The 25,622-nt window shown below is 50.2% G+C and overlaps 1 protein-coding gene across 2 annotated transcripts; it reads left to right on the forward strand.

Moving 5' to 3' along the window:
- Positions 1 to 1,486: 1,486 nt before the first annotated feature.
- Positions 1,487 to 25,401, forward strand: CPA5 (carboxypeptidase A5). 2 transcript variants are annotated; one of them, XM_011939607.1, is made up of 13 exons: positions 1,487 to 1,894; positions 2,528 to 2,585; positions 3,097 to 3,291; positions 4,455 to 4,536; positions 6,707 to 6,841; positions 16,279 to 16,377; positions 17,831 to 17,932; positions 19,127 to 19,228; positions 19,572 to 19,682; positions 20,103 to 20,193; positions 24,040 to 24,239; positions 24,574 to 24,658; positions 25,076 to 25,401. In XM_011939607.1, exons 3-13 carry the CDS (start codon positions 3,176 to 3,178, stop codon positions 25,261 to 25,263), a joined length of 1,311 nt encoding a protein of 436 aa, XP_011794997.1. In that variant the 5' UTR covers positions 1,487 to 1,894; positions 2,528 to 2,585; positions 3,097 to 3,175; the 3' UTR covers positions 25,264 to 25,401. The 2 variants fall into 2 exon arrangements, with proteins under 2 accessions (XP_011794997.1, XP_011794996.1); XM_011939606.1 differs by having other exon boundaries at positions 1,488 to 2,585.
- The last annotated feature ends 221 nt before the right edge of the window (positions 25,402 to 25,622 follow it).

Here is a 25,622-nt window from a genome sequence, read left to right on the forward strand (position 1 = left end):
TCTCTCCTTCCTTCCTTTCTTCCTTCCTTCCTTCTTTCCTCCCTCCCTCCCTCCCTTCTTTCTTTTTTCTCTTTCTTTTCTTTTTTTTTTTTGAGATACGTTTTTGTTCTGTCACCCAGGCTGGAGTATGGTTCACTGCAGCCTCAAAGTCCTGGGCTCAATCGATCTTCTTGCTTGCTTCCCGAGTAGCTAGGACTACAGATGCATGCCTCACCATGCCCAGCTAATTTTATTTTATTTTTGCAGAGATAGGGTCTCCCTGACTTGCCCAGGCTGGTCTTGGACTCCTGGACTCAAGTGAACTCCTGGGTTCCTCCTACCTTGGCCTCCCAAAGGACTGGGATTACAGGGTGAGCTGCTACACCTGGCCAAGAATTTTCAAATAAGTAAAAACAGAAACCTTCACTAAAGGAAGGTTTGAAAAGATAGATTTGAAGCAGAGGGAAGATGATTCTAGATGCATGGTACATGCATCCAGTAGGAAAATCAAGAACACCAGCATTCTGAGAAGTTCTCTGAGGCAAAGCTTGTTTACCTCTTTGGTGTCTGTCTGGCTTTTCCTCCTTTTGGGGATCTGTAGATTCTTTTATTTGTGCCAACCCAGCGATGGCTTTAAAAAAGTTGTTACTCAAAATATTTTATCCTGCATTTGAGTTCTTTCATTTGGGCAGGATTGCTTAGGTATCTAACCTACCCACCTGCAGGAAATAAAAGTCCTCCAATAAAATTTCTAATTTAGGGAAACTCTCCTTCAGTCTATATGGAGCCCATGTTACCTGTCCTCATGGTACAAGGTGCCTTTCCCTTGTAGCACAAAAACCAGCTACAGTTTTACACTTATCTGGAGTGAGATGGGCTCCAATCACCAATTATCTGCATGCTATTTAAATTAATTGTCTACTTACCCCTTTAGAAATGTAAGGGCCAGATATGTGTTGCTTTCTATTTTGCTTCCAGATTTTAGCAAGTGCCTGGAAAATAGGTATTCAGTGGACATTTACTGAGTAAATGATTAGGTGAGTAAGTAATTATGAGTGAAAAGCCAACCTGAGGTATTAGGTCAAGCATAGCTATGTGTCTCTGCTTCAAATCCAGCCATAAGCTGATAATTGCAGTTCATAAGCATGATAATTGGGTGCTCACGCATGCGTGTGTGAGATGTATCACCCTCAAACCTTGTTACGACGTCAGCACATTGCACATTACCCGTCCAACGTGAACTTAGAGGAAGCAAAATCAAAAACAAATCCAGCCATTGGAGATGGTGCTTTCAGTGTTGGCGAATTCCCAGAGAACTCTGCTGTCCAGTGTGGTAGCCATTAGCCACATGTGGCTATTTAAATTTTATTTAAATTAATTACAGTTAAATACAGCTCCAAAATCAGTATTCAATCACACTAGCCACATTTCAAGTAGGCTATCCTACTGGGGGTTGTGGACATAGAACATTTCCATTATCACAGAAAGTTCTATTGGAAGCTGTGTCATAGAATTCTCAAAAATTCCTAACTGCTTCTCTCTCTCTCTCTCTTGCTCTTATTCTTTCTCTCTCACTCTCTCTCTCTTTTTCCACCCTTAAGCCAAGTACAAGGATAGTTGTCTCATTATTGGCTTAAAATGATGTTTTTGAACAAGAAGACGCTGGGTACTTTTGGTGACTAGCACTATCTCTGTTTATTTCCTTTTAACCTCCTGAGCTATTGTTTAGCAATACACCCTTTTATCTCCATTGCTACTGAAGCTGAATGTTACTTGGGTGGAAAGCATAACTGCTTTCTTTTCTACGTCCTTAAACCCTTTGCTAATGTTACTGTTTGAGAGTCCCCAAAGCCAGGGTTCTAGGAGAGTCTGGCATGTCTGAACAGCTGAACTACAAAATAATGGAGTAGGGCAGGTTGGTGGGGGAGCAGGGCGTTCTGTCGATAAAAGAGCTGCCTTCTCTGGACACATGGCCAGTTAATTGGCCATTCTGAGATACTATGGATGGGGAGAGGGGGCTTCTGAGAATCGCCGGTGACAGTTAAGTGGCTATTGTTGACGTCCTCTGCTGAAACGACTTGGTTGGATTCAGCCTCTGCCTTACCCCCACCCCCTGTGGATTTTCTGTTAGATTCATCATTTGCCATTCAGGCATCATCTTTCACTTTCTCCTTCCAAGATGACTGCTTTGTGTACTGGCCCCTGCTTTACTCCTGCTATTCCCAGACTATAAAGGGAACTGTGTGGGGCTTCAGCAGGATTGAGAAATGGACTCTGCTGTCTGTTGAGAACTATAATAATGACTGCGGTGACCTTCATGTCTAGCAGAAAACCCACTATCTGTGCTAGCACAATGATGACCACCTGAAGACAGAGAAAAGGGAATCTTGATTGAATTCCTTCTCATACAATATATAGTTATTTCCTTTGTTCTCCTCTCCATTCTCTTCTCTTCCCCTTCTCCCCATTGCCACTGGAGGACTGATCTCAAATGTGGCTGTGACTAAAAGCTAATGCCTTTGAAATAATAATACATTGCATTTTGCAGGCTTTACCAAGCCAGTTCACTCAAGTTGCCTCATCTATACCCCTCCAAACCCTGTGAGGTAGGGAGGGGAGATACGATTTACCCCATTTGATGGATGAGTAAACTGAGATTTAGAGATTAGGGCAGCTGCCCCAGATATTTTAGACGGGAAGTGAGCACCCAGTCTCTGTCTCTAAGCCCAGTGGTCTTTCAATGGCGTCCACACCCTTATGTGTAAGGAGGATATGGCCCAGGGAAAGCATGAGTGGGCTAGGGAGAGAAGAAGAGCAAAAGAGAGGATGCTATAGAGGAGGGAGGAAAGGAGGGTGTCCCAGGGCTGCTGGCTACTCTGGTCTTTCTCCAGAGCTGGAGGCTTTGATGCTCACAAGGGGCTGCCCTGGCAAACCTCCTGAGAGAAAAGAAAAGCTAAGGGCCTGTCTTCCTCCTTCTCTCTTCCCTCTCCCTTTCCCAGGAGAGGATGTGCTGGGTTGGGGCAGGGCAGCCCTAGCTCTCCCAAGGCCTGGCATGTGGGAGCCACATGCTGGGTGCCCCAGACAGCCCAATGCTCATTCTCAAGCTGGACCTTCCAGCCTCTAGGTGCTGTGCTGTCCTGAAGCCCAGTCCATGGTGCCCAAGGAAAGCCCCTGAAGCTCACCAGGAGGAAGACGCATGCAGGGCACTCCCGGAGGAGGGACGCGCCCTGGGCCATCCCCCATGGACAGGCGGACACTCCTGGTCTTCAGCTTTATCCTGGCAGCAGCTTTGGGCCAAATGAATTTCACAGGGTGAGTGGCTGCTCTGCAGCGGGAGGGAGGACTGGTTGGGAGGAGGGGACTGGATGTCCCAGCAGGAGGTGGCTGCCCCCCTGGTGCCTGATCAAGGCGGAGAGTCAGGATGTGGGTTCCTGCCCTGAACCCACTTCCAGCTTCGCAGCCTCCCACTCTCATGCTCCGGGGCTGGCTCGTTGGTGGTCCTCCCCAAATCCAGTTCTTAATCCAGAGTCCAGGAGGAAGCCCCTGGGACTCCAAGAATCCCCTGAAACCACATGCAACAGTTTTCCTATACAACAGGGGCTTCTTCAGGGAGGAAGCATGCATAGCTTTCCTCTGATTCTCAAAGAAGTTGTAGCCCCCACAGACCATGTACTTCTACCAAAAATGGATGTGGGTGTCATCCTCCTTTGAATGACAGAAAGTTCTAGTATTACACACCAGGCCCTCTGTGGATGTACTTCGAGCCTCCCCAAGGTCCGCAGGTGGATGCCCCACCGCGCTCCACAGTAGAGAAGGGGAGACACAGCAAGCGTAGAGAGGGGGTTCCTCGCCCACGGTCTCAGAGCCAGCCTGTGAGGGCAGCAATCCCATCCCAGGCGTCACACCCCAGAGCCCACACCACAGGCCTCTTGGTTACGCCACCTCCCACCCACCTCCATCGGGAAGGGAAGGAGCTCAGCTTCCTCCATGTCAGGTGGGGTGAGGTTATCTGATCTCACCTTCCGGGCATTGAGACAGACCATGGCCTTGGAGCCCCCACAGGAAGAGCCCTTGGGGTCACCACTGGTCCCCCCAGCCCCTGTGTCTACTCCTTTCTCCCCTTCATTCCTTTCGTTTGACACACTGCCCCTGTCCCCATTCCTTTCCCTTCCTTCTTCCCCTGGCTTGGCCTTCAGTCCAGCAGTAGCACTGACAGGCTTTATTTAGCCCCTGAGGTGGTCTGTCCTTGGGGCTGGAGAGCTCACTGGCTCTAGGCTGAAGGACCATGTGCTTCTCAGAGCTGCCTGCGAGTCTTGGCTGCTCAGGGCTCCTTCAGCCTCCACTCGTGTGGTGCCTCCCGGCCTTCCCGCTCTGCCTTCAGCGGGGCCTCTGCTCCATTCTGCCCCTTCCAAGTGACACAGCCTTCCAGGGATCCTTCTCCGCAGCTTCCTCCGCCCCTCCCTGTGTTTTTCTAGGGACCAGGTTCTTCGAGTCCTGGCCGAAGATGAGAAGCAGCTTTCACTTCTCAGGGATATGGAGGGCCTGAAGCCCCAGAAGGTGAGGACTCCTCAGGCTTGAGGACACCCCCCACTCCCTCCGCAGTGGCTCACACCTTCAGCTCCTTGTCCTGCCCCCCTTTACCCCAAACCTGCCCTCCTGAGGTCCCTGCAAAGAGCACAGACCTGTGGGAAATCACATGTGGCTCCTCTTCAGGAAAACTCAGGGACACTTGCCCAGAAATTTGGGCTGCCTTTTTAGGCCGTGTCTCCTCTAGCTACCCACTCTCTCCTGGATAGGGAGCTGCTACACAACCCGTCAGGGCACTGATCTCCAAACGGCAGGAATTTCCTAAAGCCACACAGATGGCGGGGGGAGGGGGAGGGAACACAGCGTCTCTGGGTGGGATGCCACGTCGCGTGGAGATTGGACACGTTGGCCTCCCAAGTGAAATAGCTTAGCTTGGCAAACCTGTATTTTATCTGAGTTCGTCCCTGTCAGCCTGAGCATCTTTTCTGAGAACACTTGTCCTCTGCAGGTTTTCACAATGGAAAACATTTCTGTTGACTTTGACTGTTACATAGAAGGGTTTTGTTAGGGCGCCACTGGAACCACCAGATATTTCTGGATGCGGTCAAAGCCCTTGCTCCTACTTGTCTGAGTGTCCCGTCGACTGGGACTCATGATGTTTTATGATCATTCTCTCCATTTTACTAATTGAAAAATAGGTGTCGCAAAAGGCTGACCTAGGGACCCAGATCTGGCCTCTCCTACTTCTGTGGGGATGGGAGCAATGACGCTTCCCTTTCCTGACCAGGGTTCTTGTCCGTGTTCATGTCCCAGATGATGGGCGGCCTCATCTTGAGGACTGTTTAGGACTCTTTAGGTTCTCTGGATCCAGGCGAAGTTGCAATGAGTGTGAGTGAGGTGTGGAGGTGACAGGGCTTGAAATTAGGGAAAGAACCTCAGTGCCTTGGGGATTTTGTTTGTCGCAGTCTTTCCGCTCAGCCTTAGGGTTTCATTATGGAACTGGGGCCCTTTTAAGTGTATGGCAGTCCCTCCTGATTGACAATCAACCTAAAACATTACATGAAAAATTTCAGAAAGAAAAAACTCGTAACTTTTAACTTGCAAACTGTTCTGAGTAGTGTGATGAAGTCTCGCACCTGCACGCTGTCCAGGCTCCTCTCCGTGAGTCACTTAGTGACCATTTCGGTCATCAGACCGACTGTCGCTGTGTCACAGTGCTTCTGTTCGTCTAACCCTTATTCGACTTAGTAATGGCCCCAAAGTGTAAGGGTAGTGATGCTGGCATTTGTTCTAATTGCTCTATTTTATTATTAGTTACTGTTTTTAATCTCTAACTGTGCCTAATTTATAAGTTAGGGCCAGGTGCGGTGGCTCATGCCTGCAATCCCAGCACTTTGAGAGGCCAAGGTGGGCAGATCTTCTGAGGTCAGGAGTTTGAAACCAGCCTGCCCGACATGGCGAAACCCCCGTCTCTACTAAAAATAGAAAAATTAGCCAGGCGTGGTGGCACACACCTATAGTCCCAGCTACTCAGGAGGCTGAGGTAGGAGAATGGCTTGAACCTGGGAGGCAAAGGTTGCAGTGAGCTGAAATCATGCCATTGCACTCCAGCCTGGGCGAAACTCCATCTCAAAAAAAAAAATATATATATATATGTATATATATGTAAGTTAAACTTTATTATAGGTCTGTCAAAAACATAGAGTGAATAAAATCTAGTATTTAATAGCACAACAGGGTGACTATAGTCAATAATAATTTAACTGTATATTTTAAAATAACTAAAAGAGTGTACTTGGAGTACTTGGATTGTCTGTAACACAAAGAATACGTGCTTGAGTGACAGATACCTCATTTGCCCTGATGTGATCATTACATATTGTATACCTGTATCAAAATATCCCATATACCCCAGAAATATATACACCTAATATGTACCCACAAAAATTAAAAATTACAAAAAACCTGTATCCCAAGTCTGTATGTATAGGAAAGAGCATAGTCTATATAGGATTCAGTACTATCTGCTGTTTCAGGCATCCGCTGGGAGGTCTTGGGACATCACACTCCCGTCCCCATCTCCTACGTAGAAAAAAGGTCTCTACTGGCTGAGAGGTTCTTTGGCTCTCTGGGGTCACCTACAGGATTGTGTGGAAGGACATGGAGTAATGCAACTGTCTCTCTTTCCTTGGTGAACAAGGTGGACTTCTGGCGTGGCCCAGCCAGGCCCAGCCTCCCCGTGGATATGAGAGTTCCTTTCTCTCAACTGAAAGACATCAAAGCTTATCTGGAGTCCCATGGCCTTGCTTACAGCATCATGATAAAGGACATCCAGGTGAGGCCCTGCCCCAGCAAGGGCTCTGCCTTCTGCCTTCCTTTCTGGTTGGGGCCCAATATGGAGGAGATGTTCTCGGGGCTAAAAGTGGACATGTGGTTTCCGGGTCTCCATCGGTGTGTTTGTGAACATGCTGTGGAAGGCAGTGAGCCACACGCTTCTCAGAATCTGAAGCTAGGACAGAGTTCATGGGGGAAGCACTCACAGTGTGGGAGTGGAGAGGACGCCTGTGATGAATCCTCCTGGGGAGGGATTTGCAGCAATAAACAGCAAAGGCGCCGGGAGAAGGGAGACAGGAGGATGTAGCTGGGGTCTTCCCAGGGGCACCATGGGAAGGTGCCTCTGGATAACTTCTTCCTTTGCTTATCTGACCACTCCCTCCTGTTCCCGCTGTGTCTCGGCCATCCAATGCCTGGGGGAACGGCTTTACTCCAGAGGATTGGGAAATGGTGAAAGCAGCAGAGAGATCACTGGTGTGGTTGCCTTCCCCTGACCTCCACCGCATGGCTCTCTGCACAGGGCATCTCCCCCAGGCAGGATTCTCCCAGAGGAACCACTTTGGGAGAGCAGAACCGCTCTTGGGTAGGACAAAGGTAGCCTTCATCCCGGACACTCCAGTCTCCCTGCTGCGTTCCCTGAGTCTTTTCTGAACATCATGAAATTCTGTTTCAATTGTTCTATTTGCCAGGATATCTTAAAGAGCCCCTGAACGGTGCTGGCAGCACAGCCTCCTTCCTAGAGATCTCTGTGGGTACCACTGATTGGTTAAGCCTCCCTGGCTGCATCTTTCTGCAGCTGCTGCTGCTGGCCGTGTACCTGTGGAAGTGCATCCATAAGATTCATTCCCAACCTTGTTGTACGGTGCTAATCTTCCCTAAGGGCTCCGAGTGTGGGAACACAGAGCCTCCCGGAGCACACACACTTGACACTGTATGTCAGGGGATCAGCGCATCAGGCAGCATTCCGTTCCCATGCGAGCAAGCGCAGGGCTGGGGCACTGTGGTCCTTTCAAAGACCTTTATCCCTCATCAGGCACATCTGTTTCCCGCTCAACATGTGGGGGTGGGATATTTCTCTAATGAAATCCCCCACAAGCAAAAATGGGGAAACTCCCACAGACAAAAGAGGCTACCACATCAAAAGAAATAGAACTGAATTCTCATTTTTAGCCCAGGCCTCTATTTCGAAGTTTCCATTTCCCTGGTTCAGCCCCACCCTGGGAGCTCCACAGCATTTGGCAAACAGACACACAGAGGTCTCTAAAAACTTTCTGTTGATTTCTGCACATCAGGGACTGCCCCAGAGTCCCCTCTGAGCCTCCCCCACTGGCTTTAGCCTGTCCTCTCCCCACATCCGCAGCCCTGAGTCCCTCTAGGGCTTTGCCCTCCCTTTCAGGAAAATGCTCTGACCTCTTAGCCTTGATCCAGCCAGGCAGGATTTTCACCAACTCGCTCTTCCTGCAGGGATCAAGCACTTACTGCCATACTTGAGATCATATTTTGGCTGAGAGGGAGCTGGGGGTGGGGGTGGCTGGTGTGTTGATGTGTTGAGGGATTGATGATGGGGAGGGGTCCAGGAGGAGGGAAGCTGAGATTTGCTAACAGGACTGAAAGGGCTTTGCACCCCTCAGGTTGTTGGCGTCCAGTCTTGTATCATATTTTGGCTGAGAGGGAGCTGGGGGTGGGGGTGGCTGGTGTGTTGATGTGTTGAGGGATTGATGATGGGGAGGGGTCCAGGAGGAGGGAAGCTGAGATTTGCTAACAGGACTGAAAGGGCTTTGCACCCCTCAGGTTGTTGGCGTCCAGTCTTGTATTTCAGATACAGAGGCACGGGCATGATTTTCTCCCTGTCCTCTGGATCCCCTCAGCCAAGTACTTGGCAATGTCCCCTGCAGGGTGGGCCCTCGGTCGTTGTCTGCTGAATGACTTGCTCAGTTGGGGAGTTCAGGACAGGAACGACCTTATTCACATGTGGGTCTTTGTTTCTCTGGCCCCCTCCCCTCAGCCAAGGTTCAGCTCCACGCTCTGTATCCATCTTCCTACCCCAGCACCCACCATAGGACTTGCTGCTTCGTTAGGGCTTGATACATGTCAGTGGAACTAATGGACATTCATTAGGAGGAGGAAAGGAAAGAGGAGTGGTCGTGTTTGGCGGCTAGGACCAGGCTGGAAAGCCTCGATGCTGGTTTTCACTTTGGCCAGAGGCAGGGGAGATTTTGGAATCTTTCCCTCCCTCTGCCCTGTGATCAGAGGGATGCTTGAGAAACGTGAGGCAGGGACATTCATTCCACTCACAGACACAGAGAGCCCTACTGTGTGCTGCGCATTGGGCAAGGGGCTGGAAACACAGAGATAAAAAACCTGGCCCTGTATCCAGGAGAGCCGGAGGGTCGCGGGGGCCAGGGATGGAGGGGAGTCAGCCGGTGGTTACAATGGAGTGGATGAGGGCTGATGGAGTGAGGGCGGTTGCTATGGGAGCGCATACAAGAGGCACTGCACGCTGCGCTTCTGAGAAGGCGGTAATTACGGTGCGCTGAAGAGCAGGTAAGGGGGGCTGGCCAGAGGAAGGGGGGCCCCCACCCCGAATGGCGATGAAGCCAGACCCCGTCGCAAAGAGTGCCCTCCACCAGGTGACGAGGTCAGGATTTTATCCCGAAAACTAGGGAGGAGTCACCGGAGGTGCTCTGACATGATCAGATTTGCATTTCAGAAAAACCACCCTGACAGTGACAGTGTTGAGTTGGGGACAGGGCCAAGGAGAGACTGACAGGCAGGAGGGTGGTGAGGAAATTGCAGTGGGCCAGGCAAGAAATTATCTGATTCCTAGCGAGCTCTATTTGCATTTAATTTTTCTTCACCTCCTCGTTCTTTTCAGCCCTTTGGGTTTTTTTTTTTCCCCCTAGGATGAGTCACCATGGAAAAGCTTCACTTGAGCAATCAGCTCTGTGGCTTTTAATGGCTTTTTTTCTGATTACAAAATTAATAAATATTCATGTTAGATAATTTGGAAAATAGTGGAAAGCACAAGGAGAAAACAAAAATCACCCATGCTCTGACCATCCAGAGCAGAATACAATTGGGTGTAAATATTACTTTGCCAATTTCCCTCACCCTAGTGTATCACTCTCATCACCATGCAATTAGAGTTATTTCTCCCATTTACAAAAACCCTCTCTTGATCCCTTCCCTCTCCCCTCCAGCCATCACCCCATTTTTATGCTTCCCCATAGAGTGAAACTCCTGAAAATACTGACTCTCCCTGTCACCTCCATCGCTTTCCGCCGGCAGGCTGCCTGTCCCCTCACTTCACCAAAGCTTCCCTCGACAAAGTCACACACAACTTCCAAATCCAACCCAGTGGCCAACTCTCAATATTCCTCTTCCAACAGCACAACTGGTGGCTCTCTCCTTCCTGGAGTCTGTCTCTTCTCCTGGCATCCAGGACTTCTGTGTTCTGTCTCCAGCCAGCACCTCCTCTCCTGGATCCAACCGCCTACTCAGTGTTTCCACCTGGGGGTCCAATGGGCATCTCCAACTTTCCAGGTCCAGACCAAGTTCCCCTGGCCCTTCATCAGTGCCTCCACAGCCCTCTCTATCTCAGGAAATGGCAACACCATCCTTCCGGTCACTCAGACCAGAAGCTGGCAGACATTCTTGACCCCTTCCTCAAATCCCCATCAACAACAGATTTATCGCTGTCTTCAGGATGGGTCTTAGCACATCCCACACCAGCCCCTAGGGCCCATGCGCCATCTCATCGCTCACCTGGGTTCTTCCATTCGCTTTCTAACTGCTCTCCCCACTTCCCCACCTTGACTCCTTATTACCTAGTCTCTAAACAGCAGCCAGAAGGGTCCTTTAAAACTATTGCAAATTCAAGCATGTTGTTCCTCTGCTTAAAATCCAACTAATTTGGAGTAAAAGCCAAAGCCCTTGCAATGGTCATAAGGCTTTCTTTTCGTTTTATTTTATTTATTTATTTTGAGACAAGATCTCGCTCTGTCATCCAGGCTGAAGTGCAGTGGCACAATCATGGCTCACTGTAGCCTCGAACTCCCAGGCTCACTCCATCCTCTTGCCTCAGGCTCCTAAGTAGCTGGGACTATAGGACCACATCACCACACCCAGCTAATTTTTCTATTTTTTGTACAGATGGGGTCTGACTATGTTGCCCAAGCTGGTCTTGAACTCCTGGGCTCAGGCAACCTGACAACGTCGACCTCCCGAAGTACTGAAATTACAGGTGTGAGCCACCACACCAGACTGCTCATCTTGTTTTAAACTGTACCCTTCTTCTTCCCCACTTCCCCAACTTCCTCTTTCCTTCCCATTTCACTCTTCTTGACATTTACCATTTTCTCATTGCCTATATAATTTAATTCTTTACTTCTTTAAATTATTATCTTGCTAGCTGAAGGGTACAGTTTTTATTTGTTTGTTTTGTTTTTGAGACAGAGTCTCACTCCATCACCCAGGCTGGAGTACAGTGCCATGATCTCGGCTCATGCCTCTGCCTCCCAGGCTCAAGCAGCTCTCATGCCTTAGCCTTCTGAGTAGCTTGGCTTACAGGCACACACCACCACACATGGCTAATTTTTGTATTGTTATTATTATTATTTTTTAAGTAGAGACAGGGTTTCACCATGTTGGCCAGGCTGTTCCCAAACTCCTGGCCTCAAGTGATCCACCTGCCTCAATCTCCCAAAGTGCTGGGATTACAGGCATGAACCACCAGAGTTTTTTTTTTTTTTTTTAGATGGGGACTTGCTATGTTGCCCAGGGTAGAGTTCAGTGGCTGTTCACAGGGACAGTCATAGCTCACTGCAGCCTTGAACGCCTGGGCTCAAGAGATCCTCCTGCCTCAGCCTCCTGAATGGCTGGGACTGCAGGTGTGCACCACCATGCCTGGCTTGAACAGCAGAGTTTTAAAGGTAGAAATGCTGTTGGCTGGTCTGAGGGTGAGTGGCAGCTCCAGAGAGGAGAAGAAGACAACAGGGAAGACTGCAGGAGAAGCCAGGGAAGACAAGAGCAGTGATGGGCAAGACCCTGGGAGAGGCAGAGCCTGGCTACATCATGGGGGTAGGGACAGAAGTGGACCCAGGCCCCTCTGTTGGGCCACATGAAAGGCAGGTGCTGACTGACTCACCCAGATGGCCATTAATGGGGGCTTTCTGCCCTCCAAGTCCTACAGAAGCTATCCTACCTCTGGAGAACCCAGACTTCCTGGTCATGCCTTGTAATGCTCCCTCACAGAGCCCTGGAGTCATCCCAAAGTTATTATCATCCTCCTTATCATTATCACCCTCCTCCTCATCATCATAGCTAACATTCACCAGCAGTTACTACATGCCTGGCAAAAGTCTAAGCATTTAGCATGTATTAGCCCTTCTAATCCTCATGAGGACATTGGTGTGTGTGTGTGTGTGTGTGTGTGTGTGTGTGTGTGTGTGTGTCTGTGTGTGAGATGGAGTCTTGCTCTGTCGCCCAGGCTGGGGTGCAGTGACTCAACCGCTGCTCACTGCAACCTCCGCCTCCTGGGTTCAAGCAATTCTCCTGCCTCAGTCTCCTGAGTAGCTGGAATTACAGGTGCCCACCACCACACCCGGCTAATTTTTGTATTTTTAGTAGAAGGAGGGTTTCGCCATGTTGGCCAAGCCGGTCTTGAACTCCTGGCCTCAAGTGATCCACCTGCTTCAGCCTCCCAAAGTGCTGGGATTACAAGTGTCAGCCACTGCACCTGGCCCTCATGAGAACATTTTAAAGTATATGCTAAAGTATGTGATAACATGACCTCCATTTTACAAAGGGGAAACTGAGGCACAGAGAAGTTAGTAATTTGATGGAGTTGGTGGCAGGATCGGGGTTTAACCTACCTCCTGCACCCTCAGACTCCACTCTCAAGCCACCAGTCCCCTCAGCGGTCATCATTGTTGTCCATGTGGTGTTTTAACTTTGCCTTTTAGACAGGGAAGCCTTGTGGTTTGGCCTTGACCTCTGAGGGAGTCCATTCTGAAAACATCAGATCGGCAGCCTCCCCCTACGTCCAGTGCCACAGGACTGGATTTGCTACTGGCCTCGTAGCTGCTACTGCAGATGTTAGGCCTGGAAGAGAAGGCCAGGAACTAGGGAGGAGAGGCAGCGGCTGCTGTCCCAGAGCCCCCAGCCCACTCTCTTTTCAGGAGCTGTGTCCATTTTGCATCTGTGGCTGGGGTTGGGCTGTGAGAGATCCTGCTCTCACAGGAACTGGGGCCCCACTGCCTCCTGCCCTGCCCAACCCGGGAGGGCTGTTCTTCCCTTAGGGCCCCCATCCTTCCTGACTCATCGTAAATTAATTCACACCGAGGTATTGCTTTCCCTGTCAGGTTATGGCTTCCAGGGAGGCAGATGGCTTTTACTTCTGAGTTGGTTGGTTTCTTTGTTTTGTTATTTTTTCCTGAGAAGCCTGACAGGGCTGTCATTAGGCATTCCTCAGCCTGTGGCCAGACCGCATTCTTCGGTCACCCATCCCCTTCCCTCAGTCCCAGGAATGGAGCAAACGCTGGTGCATTTTCCAGGCCAAGGCAGATTCCTGTTCCTGGAAGTGGGGCCAGCTGTGAGGCCTGAGAATTTCCAGTTTGAAAGAGGGTGTCACCTCCATTCACAAGGCTCTGATGGTGTCTGGAAAGTTATTTGCAGTTTGGTGCTAACTTCCCATTTGCCTCCAAGCTCTTATGTGGAACAAAGGACAGTCTCCTGGGTCCTGTCTTCCTGTGGGTGTCCCAGGCTGTGTGGGGAGAAATGGGTCCTCTAGTCCTTTTTTCCCAATTTCTCCTCCCTGTCCTCCACTTTCACCCCCACTTCAGGCTTCCACCAGATCCTTGGAAACCCTTTGCCTTGTCCTCAAGGCTGGCAGGCTATTCTCTTCCTTGCAGCTGCTCATCACAGCTGATGGCACCAGGCACACATTGGTCATGGTAGGCTGTTGTGATTTGGGTCGGCTTCCTGAGAAGACAAATTCCTTTTGTTAGAGCTTCCCAGAAGTGTTTGCGAAGGGCCAGAGAGGCCCCGGGCTCCTCCGGCCATGTCTAACTTACCCAGCAATCCCGGCTTTGCCCCTGGCCAGCCAGTGCAGCTGGAAAATATCACAACTGTAATTGCCTTGCATGGAGTCGGTGCTCAAAAGTAAAGTGAGCCCCAAACATCAATTTCCAGTCCCATTTTGAAATCTATGAACCTGAGCGTTGTGAGCAAGCCGACTAGGCCTCGGGGATGAGTGAGTCATTAGGCATTGCCTCATCTGTGGCAGGTGGGGTGGGGAGGCTGCTCTTCCTGACGGGGTGGAAGACGCCACAGTAGCCATTAGGGCTTTTGGTTTTGCTATTACTTATTCATTGAAAAGTTCTGGGCTGAGGCGGGCGCATCACCTGAGGTTGGGAGTTCGAGACCAGCCTGATCAACATGGAGAAACCCCGTTTCTACTAAAAATATAAAAAATTAGCCAGGCGTGGTGGTGCATGCCTGTAATCCCAGCTACTGGGGAGGCAGAGGCAGAAGAATCGCCTGAACCCGGGAGGCAGAGGTTGCGGTGAGCCGAGATCACGCCACTGCACTCCAGCATTGTGAGCATTTTAGTTTATATTTTTGGCATTTTAGTGTCTTAGGTTCTTGGGTTCTTCTCAGGGGTCCTTGATTTTTCATTATCGTAAAAAACTTTCAAATTGCAAGAATGGAGTTTTTAGCTGTTGTTAACATTTGCATGCTCTTTCTGTCCACACACATATCGACACACACAGACATAAACATATCTGTGTATGTGTGTGTTTTTGTGCATGCGTGTGTGTGTGTGTGTGTTTAGAAATAGGGTGTTGCTCTGTTGTCCAGGCTGGAGTACAGTGGTACGATCATAACTCACTCTCAATCATAGCTCACTCTAGCCTCCAATTCCCAGGCTCAAGCAGTCCTCCTGCCTCAGCTTAAGTAGCTGGGACTATAGGAATGCGTCCCCAAGCCTGGCTAATTTTTTAATTTTAATTTTTTGTAGAGATGGGGTCTTGCTTTGTTGCCCAGGCTGGTCTCAAACTTCTGGGCTCCAGCAATCCTCCTGCCTTGGACTCCCAAAGTGCTGGGTTTACAGGTGTAAGCCACCATGCCCAACCTGCATATGTGTTATTACTGTTGGCCTTTAGTTTTGATAGTTGGCCTTAAGGAACCCCAGGGTATGGACTAAAATGCCTGGTTCTTTTCTCACCTCTGCCACTTGTTATCTTCGCCTTTACGTCCCTTTACCACTCCAATCTGCTTTAGCTCTAAAACACAAATAGCTCATTTCTGTTCTGTTATCAGGTCATCTGACCAGATCAAGTGAGATCATGAAGATGAAGCTTGGTTAACTAAGGCTCTAGCCCCCAAATAAGTCATCGGCAAGACTTAGTTGTGGCCCAGTGCTGCAAACAAAGGGCAATTTGGGTTAATGAAGATGCTTTCTCAGCATCTTCAGTGGCAGAGGACCTGAGTACCTCCCACACTGGAAAGTCTGTGCCGAATCCTGGGGTGCCTTGGCTCCTGGATGCCATTATAAGGGCATGAGCTTGGGTGAAGGACACTAGCTCATCTCACTGTGACCCAAGCAGGGAAAAATGTCTCAAGATTTTTGAGTCATTTGAAATGTAGGTGGTCTGAGCAGTGAGTGAGTGGTTAACCCAGCCAGGCATTATACTGCCCTCTGTATGGGCAGCGGGAAGTACCATGTAAGGCTTGAATGCTAACTCCACGTTGATACCCAAGGACATTGCTTTTGACTCACCCAGACTTGTGTTTAGGAGGTAAGTGAAAGACCATTGGCACATTAATCATAATTATTTAGACTGACTTTGGTCATGCCTGGCTTTCTGAATGGCTTGCATACCAGTTGTCTAGGCTATTTCCTGGAAGTGGAGTTAATGCTGGGGGTCAGAGGAACCCTCTGCTTCCCCCAATGGGGTCAGTGCACATGGTTTGGCTTGGGTCCTGACTCAACAGAGTGCTTATTAAGTGCAAAAGCAATGTTGGCAGTAGACTGTGAGCACCCTTTTTCCCCCAAAAAACACCTTCAAATCCATTATTACATTTTATCCTATGAGGTGGTAAGGCAGATATTGCTTTCCCAATTTTCAAGCTGAGGAAACTAAGGCCACAGTAAGTTCCACAGCCAGTTAGTGGCAAAGGCAGACCTAGACCCTAGCTCTCTGGACTCCTTGCCCTGTGCTCATTTGGGAAATGGCAGCATGACTGCCAGCTTGCCAGGCAGAATAATTACCCAGCAATCTGGACCTTCCTTCTGTTGTGCAGTTCACACTCATGGTGGCTCATTCTCCTGTGTTGCTGCTGTCTTTATGCACAGCCAGCGGAGGCAGGGCTCAGAAGAGGCATAGGCAGCCCAGCTCTCCCCTTCTTTTCCAATATGTGTTCCCCATCACCCAGGTGCTGCTGGATGAGGAAAGAGAGGCCATGGCGAAATCCCGCCGGCTGGAGCGCAGCACCAGCAGCTTCAGTTACTCCTCATACCACACCCTGGAGGAGGTAGGTCTGGCCGGTCAAGCTGTGGGCTCTCTTGTATCTTTGCTCCCCTTAGGGTTTCCTGACTCATGCAGAAACTAGTGAAGGACTCCAGGGTTATGGGAAACTGTGACTGACACTTGGGGACTGTACAGCAGACATTAGGTCAAGGTCTCTTAGGCAGAGAGTCATATTCAAAGATGTCCAGAAGCCAGAATTCAGATAGAGGGGACAGTAGTTCAATTGTACAGCCCTAGGCAGGTACAGAGCAGAGTAATGGGTCTACTAGGCAGAACACTAAGTCAGGGACCCATTATGGGCCAGAATAGAGCAGATAGAAGCTACCTTCATCTTGACAGAGCAGGAGCGTCGCCATCTTGAACAAACACCACCATTCTAAGTTCCCTTTGATTAAAAAACTGCCTAATTCCAGTGCTTATAGTTAAAAAAAGGACAAAAATCATCCAGAAACCCCTCTCAGGTTGATTTCTCTAAAATAAACCTGTCCTTGACTGTGAAGCCACCTTTTGTGTTTCTTTCCTCTTTCTTTTACTCTTACACATATCCAGTCCTCCAGTTAGGGACCTAGGGCTCTCAGCCTCTCCGTGACCAGTCCTGGTGTTCAGTGGTCCCAGCCATGGGTGCTGGAATATATAATATGAGGGGCAGGAAGCCAGGCACATTGGACAGTCATGTTTGTAGAATAAAAGAGAGGTGCCTTCACTTGGAGAAAGTTCATGATCACAGTTGCAGTCAGCCAGGGCAAGCAACTTGTTTATAAAGGAGAATGTACACAGAGGGTGCAGGGATGCCCATTCCAGAAAGGAACTCAAGGCACACTTCTCATTTTGTGTGTCAAGGATATGACATTCTTGATATCATCCATCTATTATCATCATCACTTTTCCCACTTCACAAGTCATACAATAGAGAATCCACTTTCTTTCATATATTTGTTAATTTAATTACATGTATTGAAAGAACAAGAGAATGAAATAATACAGTCTGGCACTATTTATTGGTGCCAAAGATAAATAAAACAAGAACCCTGCATTCAAGGGGCTTATAGTCTAAAAGGAGCAAGAAGATAAAAACATCACTACAAAGTCTGTGAGATCTATCAAATGGACTGAATGGGCCAAAGAATGGAGGCAAGAGAGAATTTCCAACCAGAGACAGCCATGTGGGTCAAGCCTGGGGATTTGAGCAGGCTCAGCACACACTATTCTCCCAGGCAAAGGCATAGCTCTGCACAGAGCAAGGAGCCTGGGAATCCAGCAAGATCACAACTCAACTTCCTTTAGCTCTGAGGGAATGCTCTATTTTTGCAATTCTTTATCTGGTTCTTTTAGACCCTCTGAGGAGGTGGGAAACCACTGAAGAGAGTGGGAAAGGGCAGGGAGAACATTCAGAGAGTCCCCGGTGTTCATCCCACTTCCTGCTTAACTGCCAATCTTACACATGTCTTTCCTTTTAGATATATAGCTGGATTGACAACTTTGTAACGGAGCATTCCGATATTGTCTCAAAAATTCAGATTGGCAACAGCTTTGAAAACCGCTCCATTCTTGTCCTGAAGGTAAAAGTCAACAGCGTCAACCTGTAGACTCTACATTGAGGGCCTCTGGCATAAGATTGAGCTCATGTGGGGCAGTGGCTGGGCGGGAGTTTCAGGGAGAAAGACAATATGTCTACTCCTGTCCCCAGGTGACCCATAAGCTTTGGGGTTGTGGCATTCAGAGATCCACCCTTGTAGGTATGAAGAGGTGACAATATAGTGACTTAGCCTGTCCTTGGTCAGGAAGTAGGTGGGAGGATGGCTAAGGAGCTGGGGCTGCAGAGTGGCAGTTGTCGCCCTGGACTTGGGGTGTGAGTGTGGGTGAGTTGGCGTTCTATCACCTCAGTTGCTTCATCCGTTCAATGGGAAGAGAGGTACACAGAGGGCCCATTTGCTAATGTGGTCATCTGGCTCAGACAGCCCTGCAGATATACCTGAGTCTATAGAGAAGCCTCCCAGCCCTTCACAGGAGCCACCGGAACAGAAATCAAGCAAACTCAGCACCCTGCAGTTCCCTGCGTCATGAAGGAAGTAGGAGAGGTGAATGCAGAGCCCATCAGAAAGCAATTCTTAGTTTGAGCCCAAAAGGGCACCCAGGAGTGTGGACCCTGTGGGGCATTTAGCATCAGCTGTCAGGAAGGACAGGTGCTTGCTGCCGCTCTCAACAATTTTCTGGTGGGCTCTTCTGAACAGCCAAGTGGACCCACCTAACTTGGGATTTGACTTAACCTGTCCCTGCTTCCATTTCTCCAGGGGCCGTGGTCTTCTCTTTCTAATGCTGTCTGAAGCCTTGCTACTCAAAGCACGGCCCCTGCATGGCAGCATCAACATCACCTGGGAGCTTATTAGAAATGCCAAACCTCAGACCCTCCCCAGACCTAGTAAGTCAGAATCTGCACTGGAATAAGATCCCCAGGAGACTCATGTGCCCATTAGAGTTTGAGAAACCCTGGTCTTAAGATACTTTCAATCCTGGGAAATTCTGTGCTTCTGGATGGATCACTTTGCTCCCCAAGGGCACCACCATATTTTCAAAGGCCCTCACAAATGTGCATTTTTGGGCACATGGACAGGTACCTGCACACACACCCTCTTACCTAGTGCGTAAAGCTGCCCCAGGCAGTGAGGATGCCTCGGGGGCCTCCTTCCAGGTAGCCCAGAGGCAGTAGCTGTCTGAGTTCAAACCTGTGTTTGGGGCCTGATTCTTTTTCTCAGTTCAGCACTGGAGGTTCTCGGCACCCAGCCATCTGGATTGACACTGGAATTCACTCCCGGGAGTGGATCACCCATGCCACCGGCATCTGGACTGCCAATAAGGTCAGCATGGACCTGTAGCCAAGGTGCACCCATGATGGGGGCTGCAACTAGGGGCAGGGACTTACTATTTAAGGGTGCCTCCGGTTGAACAATTACACTCAGGGTGCTGTCTCCCTCCCGCCCTTTGGGGCAGCCACGGTGCACTCTTACCTTTTGCAGCACAGAGCCCACATTGATCCCCTGTCTTCTAGTTGTTTAATATCCAAGCCTTTGGTTCTGCATAAAAGATATACCTAAGGGGTTCCATGCCACCCTTTCCTGCAGCCACTGGCTGTGCAAATGTCCTGCGCCACCTCCCAGGAGACCAGTGGGGCCTCCCATCCCTCTTCACTCTTTCTTGCAGATTGTCAGTGATTATGGCAAAGACCGTGTCCTGACAGATATACTGAAGGCCATGGACATCTTTATAGAGCTCGTCACAAACCCTGATGGGTTTGCTTTTACCCACAGCATGGTGAGGGCACCTGGGAAGGATGGAAGAAGGGGGTCAGCTCTAGGGGGATGGAGAAAAGGTCACTGTACTTTGGGAACCAGCCCCTTCAGAGCCTCTTTGCCGAAGTCCTCACCAAAGGCAGGAAGGCTGCTCAGGTACTGCACCTGCAGCCTCTTGCCCTCTGACCTCTTTCTTGCTGCTCAGGGAAGGCCACTATATGCCCAGCCTCTCCCCAGAGAGTACTGTGTACTTCAACTACACAGTATCTGAGCTGCATCCTTGGCCCAGCCCCATGCCAGCTCCATCCTATCCTGGCAATTCCTTCCCTTTGCTCCTCCCTGCCCCACCAGGGTCCCCTACCCCCATAGGCCAGGATATCAGAGGCTCCCATTCCTGGGAATGGGCCCAGTGAATGAGGTTACCTGACCTGGGCTTTCCCAGAACCGCTTATGGCGGAAGAACAAGTCCATCAGACCTGGAATCTTCTGCATTGGTGTGGATCTCAACAGGAATTGGAAGTCAGGCTTTGGAGGTATGGTAACCTGCTGTCCTGGGGCAGGGTTGGTGAAGAGGTGTTGGCCCGTGGCAGGTTCTGCCACTCAGTCAGATTATGTTGACGCAACTTGGGAGTCACAGGACAATGTAGTCAGCTGATATGCATGAGTCACAGCCAGGGACAGGCAAGCACATATCTCAGACTGGCCGTGGGTATGGGAGAGGTTGTGTGTGTGTATTGAATGTACACATGTGCCAAACCTTCATGGGAAACATTTAGGGGAGCCCCCAGCTCCTGAAATGAGGACTAACTACATGGGTCAAATCCTAAATATGACAGAGAAAGGCTTAAGGGAGGTACTAAGTAGCCTTGCTTGTTGTTCAAAATCCAGAGTTTACGGTGCTCCCAAAATATCCCTAGCCCTGCCCTGAAGGGAGCACAACACAAAGAAATGCCTCTGAACTCTTTCCCTGGGAGCTAGGACTGAAATCTGCCCTTTGGGGAGGCCAGGGCAATAGTTTCAAGTGTCCAATAGAATGACCCACTTTTTTTTCTTGTTTTCTTTTTTTTTGAGACAGGGTCTTACTCTGTCATCCAGGCTGGAGTGCAGTGGTGTGATCATGACTCACTGCAGCTTTGACCTCCTGGGCTCCGGTGATCCTCCCACCTCAGCCTCCCAAGTAGCCAGGACCACAGGTGTGCACCACCACACCCGGCTAATTTTTGTTTTTGTTTTGAGATAGAGTCTTGCTTCATCACCCAGGTTGGAGTGCAGTGGCGTGATCTCAGCTCACTGCAACATCTGCCTCCTGGGTTCAAGTGATTCTCCTGTCTCAGCTTCCTGAGTAGCTGGGACTACAGGCGCCCACCACCACGCCCGGCTACTTTTTGTAGTTTTAGTAGCGACAGAATTTCCCCCATATTGGTCAGGCTGGTCTCAAACATCTGACCTCAGGTGATCCACCCGCCTCGGCCGCCCAAAGTGCTGGAATTACAGGCATGAGGCACCTCGCCCAGCCAATTTTTGTATTTTTAAAAAATTTTGTAGAGGCGAGGTTTCGCCATGTTCCCTCGGCTGATCTCGAACTCTTGGGCTCCAGGGAATCAGCCACCTCAGCCTCCCGAAGTACTGGGATGACAGGTGTGAGCCACGGCGCCCGGCCTCGAGTGAATTCTTTATCATCAAGGCTGGCTTGAGCCTGGTTTTTATTTTTGACCCATTACTTTATGACCCTGGTGCATACCTGCAGAGCTGTCTAATCCCAGTGAGGGGGAGGGGGCAGCTTTCTCCTGAGTTCCTTGGTGTTTTTCCCTGATTATCTCCCTTGCCATGCAAGGGGCACAGGGATTGGGAAATTGAGGCCTCCAGAAAGCTCAGAGACAGGTCCATGGACCCTGGAAATACAGCAATTTGATGGGCAGGACAATGTGATGGGTCCAGTTAAGACAGAGATTCCAGAACAGACACAGCCCTCAGCCCCCAGACGTGGCATCTGCACTTCACCCGGGGTCAGGGTTTGGCTCCACAGGGGACGGTGTCATTGCTGTTGATAGTCAGACCTATAGGCTGGTGTCCAAACCAATGAGGTAGAACATTTAAATCTGGATGCCCATTGCTTTAAAAATCTGGCTTCTTGGAGTCTGTTCTCACTGAAAAATAAGGATGGCCCCAAAGCACTGAGAGTGAGGCCCCTAGCCCGGAGTGTGGGGGTTCTAACTGCTTGTGTAAGGGAACCAGACCATGCAAAATTAGGCATTTCCACCTCCAAATGAACAGACGCTTGCCTCAGCGGGGGCATCCATGAGGCCCCTCAGCACTGACTGGAGTGAGTGCCCATGCACCCCAAGATAGGCTGGCTAGTAGAAAGAGAAATTACCTCTTAAAGAAAATAACCGCTGTGGGTCTCGCCACAGGAAAAAAAAATCCGTATACACACAATGTACAAAACAATTATGGAAAAAAAGCCCAGAGGGGGCAAAAGGCTCCCATAATCCCACCACTCAAAGATCACTGTTTTTAATAATTTACCATGTCCTTCCAGAGACTTCCCCTTGCTACAAATTACATTTTTAGAGAAGGAAAAATAAATAGCTAATGAATCCATTAGCAGGTACTTGTGAAACAGGCAGACTCAGAGGACCTTGACTGTGAGCGTCAGAGATGCAGGCAGCTAATTCCCATTTGGCCAGGGGAAGATTAGTTTATTCTGCTTAGCTCAAACCAGAACTAATGGCCTGAAGTGTTTCTCCATATTTGGGCAAAGCCACCTGGTCGTTGGCAGGGGAACGGCTTTCTGTGCGTGGGCCGCAAAGGCAGACAAAGCCTTCAACCTCCCCCGCTCTGCGCATCTGTTGCTGTTTGTCATTCATCAAGTGGAGCAGGTGCAGGAGCTCCCGGCAGACACAATAAACAAGGCCGCTGTTAGCTGGGCTGATTCCAGCCTGGGGGCTGCCTTTCACCCCCTAGGTCTGCTGGCACCTCCCCTTCTAACCAGGGTCCCCATCCCAGGTGAGGACCACCAGACCGAGAGGGGATGCGGTCCTTGGGCTTCCCTGGGGCCAGCAAGAGTGTGTGTCTGGGTTGGTGACTCAGGCTGGACGATTTTGTCTATGGTTTTGTTATTGCCTTAATTGAATGGCTGTTTAACAAGTAATCTGTAGCCCAACCCTCCCACCTGTGCCTGGCCTCCTGCGCATTCTTGGGGAGGACCCGTGTGCTGCATTCCTAGAGCATCATCTGAAGTGGTCCATGGGCCAGCCCCCCGCCCCTGGAGTCAAGAGGAATGCTGTGGCCTCCTCAGGAGACTTCGGAAGTTGAGGCAGTCCCTGATCTCTGGACGCTGCCACCATTCCAGGGAAGAGGAGAGAGAGGAGAGACTGGGATGACTCCTTCCAAGTGTGTCCTTAGCCTACAAAGTCTTGACCAGCTCAGTGCAGCCCAACCCAGCCCTCGGGAATAAGGGAAAGCAGAGGAGGAGTGGAAGAGGAAGAGAGAGATGGGGTGAGGGCAAAGACTAGGGGAGAGATGGGAACAAATGGAACTTGGGAAAAGAATAAAAGCCCTGTTCCTCTTTGTTCGCTCCCTCATCTTAGGTCCCCAAGAAGAATTTTCAAAGACTTCTTTGCACCTCTGGCTCCCAGAACAGCCTCGGGCAACTCTGCGGAACTATTCTCCCACATTGATTTCCCATGTCCCCAGACCCCAAGTTCATGGCTCACCTGGAGCCGTGGCTGTGGCAAAGCTTGAGCTGACAGAGTCTGAGCCCTCGACTGACGGTACACCCAGGAAGGATCAGCCTAAAGGTGTTGCTGCTCAGTAGGGGAAGCCAGGGTTGGGGCAGAGACTTACAGTTTCCTCTGGATTCCACTTCTGAGCCAGGCCCACCTTCCTAAAGGGACTACAGGACAAGCCGAGGGGGGTCCCTGCAGGGGTTCAGAACTGCAGGGCATGGTGTGGCTGCAGTCCTCTGACATTAGACTAGAAGATGCAGCAGTAACAAATATCCATCCCGATCTCAGTGGCTTAACACAACAGAAGTTTGTTTTTCATGTGCACAAAGTCCAACATGAATAGGTGACTCTCCTTGGCAGCTTTCTTCTAGCAGTGAGAGAGGGATCCAGGAGGCTGTTTCTATCTAGAATTTTGTTTTTGCTTCCAGCCACACAGACAGAAAAGAACATGGAGAAGTCACACTTGCTCTTAACAATCTCAACCCAGAAGTGCCATGTCATTTCTGTTCACCTTTTCATCGGTCAAAGTATGACCTCAGTCATACTGCAAAGGAGGCTGGGAAATGCAGGGGAACACATGGGTATTTTGTGAGTGCCATCTGTGTCGCACGTGGGGATTCAACTCTTTGGGTGGCTTTATTTTACTTCCAGGAAATGGTTCTAACAGCAACCCCTGCTCAGAAACTTATCATGGGCCCTCCCCTCAGTCGGAGCCAGAAGTGGCTGCCATAGTGAACTTCATCACAGCCCATGGCAACTTCAAGGCTCTGATCTCCATCCACAGCTACTCTCAGATGCTCATGTACCCTTACGGCCGATCGCTGGAGCCCGTTTCAAATCACAGGGAGTTGGTGAGACTGGCTGCTTAGGGCTGGGGGAGAAGAGACCCGTTCTCAGGAAAATCCATATCTGTCATACTCCCAGAGGGCTCAGATTGTTACTCGGAATGCAAGGGTCTGGACCGATAGACCCCATGGTGCAGGGGCGGGGTAGGGGGAGCTTGCTGTTCTCATGTGTGATCAAGTTCAAAGCCGGAGATGCTGTGCTCCCTTCTCACAAGGGTCATCTCCACCTTCAACTTCCAGGACTCCTAAATCCATGCTTCTCACCAGGTGGTGAGGGTGGGGGGGTGTGTGGGAGCCCTGGGAAGCCCCTGCCTTTCACCCTGCCGATGTCATCTTGCAGTACGATCTTGCCAAGGATGCGGTGGAGGCCTTGTATAAGGTGCACGGGATCGAGTACTTTTTTGGCAGCATCAGCACCACCCTCTGTGAGTGAGCCTCCCCTGGCCCTGCTTCAGACACCACATCCACCTGGGGTTGGCCGCAGGGCAGTGCCATGGATCTAGCTGGGCTGGCCCAAAGCTGCCTCCCAACTGGATAGAAGGGTTAACAGTGGTACCCAGGCAACTGTTTCTTGGCAGCTTTTGTGCACAGCTCCCAATGCCTGGCTTACTGCAAGGTTCCTAAGCCTGGTAGCCTGCAGGAGCTTTCTTTCTGCAGAAGTAGAGAATGGGTTGGGTGCATGGCTGTGATCCTGGTTGAGGCCTGGGCAGGAAGCCTGGTGTGGCCTGGGGTGGGTGGGGGTTTGGCTCCCAGGGCCCACTTTCCACTCAGGATGCCTCTGTACCTTGCAGCCACATCCCCTTCTTCCTTTTGGAGTCACATTTTGGACTTTTTGTTTCTAGATGTGGCCAGTGGGATCACCGTTGACTGGGCCTACGACAATGGCATCAAGTATGCCTTCAGCTTTGAGCTCCGGGACACTGGGCGCTATGGCTTCCTGCTGCCTGCCACACAAATCATCCCCACGGCCCAGGAGACGTGGATGGCGCTCCGGACCATCATGGAGCACACCCTGAATCACCCTTACTAGCAGCACGACTGAGGGCAGGGCAGGAAGCTCCATCCTTCTCCCCAAGGTCTGCGGCTCCTCCTGAAACCCAAGTGATGCATCCCCATCCCCATGACCTCATCCTGACCTCTTAGAAAATAAGTACAAGTTTGAACAGGCTTCACTGCCTCTCATGTTGGCTACCATCCCTATGGGCTCAGCACTGACAAGGGGACGAAGAGAGCTGCTTCTCATTCCCCGGGGGTGGGGCTTAAATGTGGGGGAAGCCTCTTTACTCTCCATGCTACCTTCAGGACAATAAGGGGGTAGAGGCTGTAGCTTTTCTCCTCTTGCAGTGTTTTCAGGGCCTGGAACAGAGAAGGCACACATTGTCCCAGCAT

Source organism: Colobus angolensis, unplaced genomic scaffold, assembly GCF_000951035.1.
Source record: "Colobus angolensis palliatus isolate OR3802 unplaced genomic scaffold, Cang.pa_1.0 Scaffold182, whole genome shotgun sequence".
In the NCBI taxonomy this organism is placed as follows: Eukaryota; Metazoa; Chordata; class Mammalia; order Primates; family Cercopithecidae; genus Colobus; species Colobus angolensis.

What these genes read in the sequence shown, in the direction of transcription:
- CPA5 (XM_011939607.1), top strand. Translation starts at nt 3,176, where the DNA reads ATGCAGGGCACTCCCGGAGGAGGGACGCGCCCTGGGCCATCCCCCATG. An exon ending in AGGGCCTGAAGCCCCAGAAG is followed by an intron (nt 4,537 to 6,706) that starts GTGAGGACTCCT and finishes TTGGTGAACAAG; the next exon opens with GTGGACTTCTGGCGTGGCCC. An exon ending in CATACCACACCCTGGAGGAG is followed by an intron (nt 16,378 to 17,830) that starts GTAGGTCTGGCC and finishes CTTTCCTTTTAG; the next exon opens with ATATATAGCTGGATTGACAA.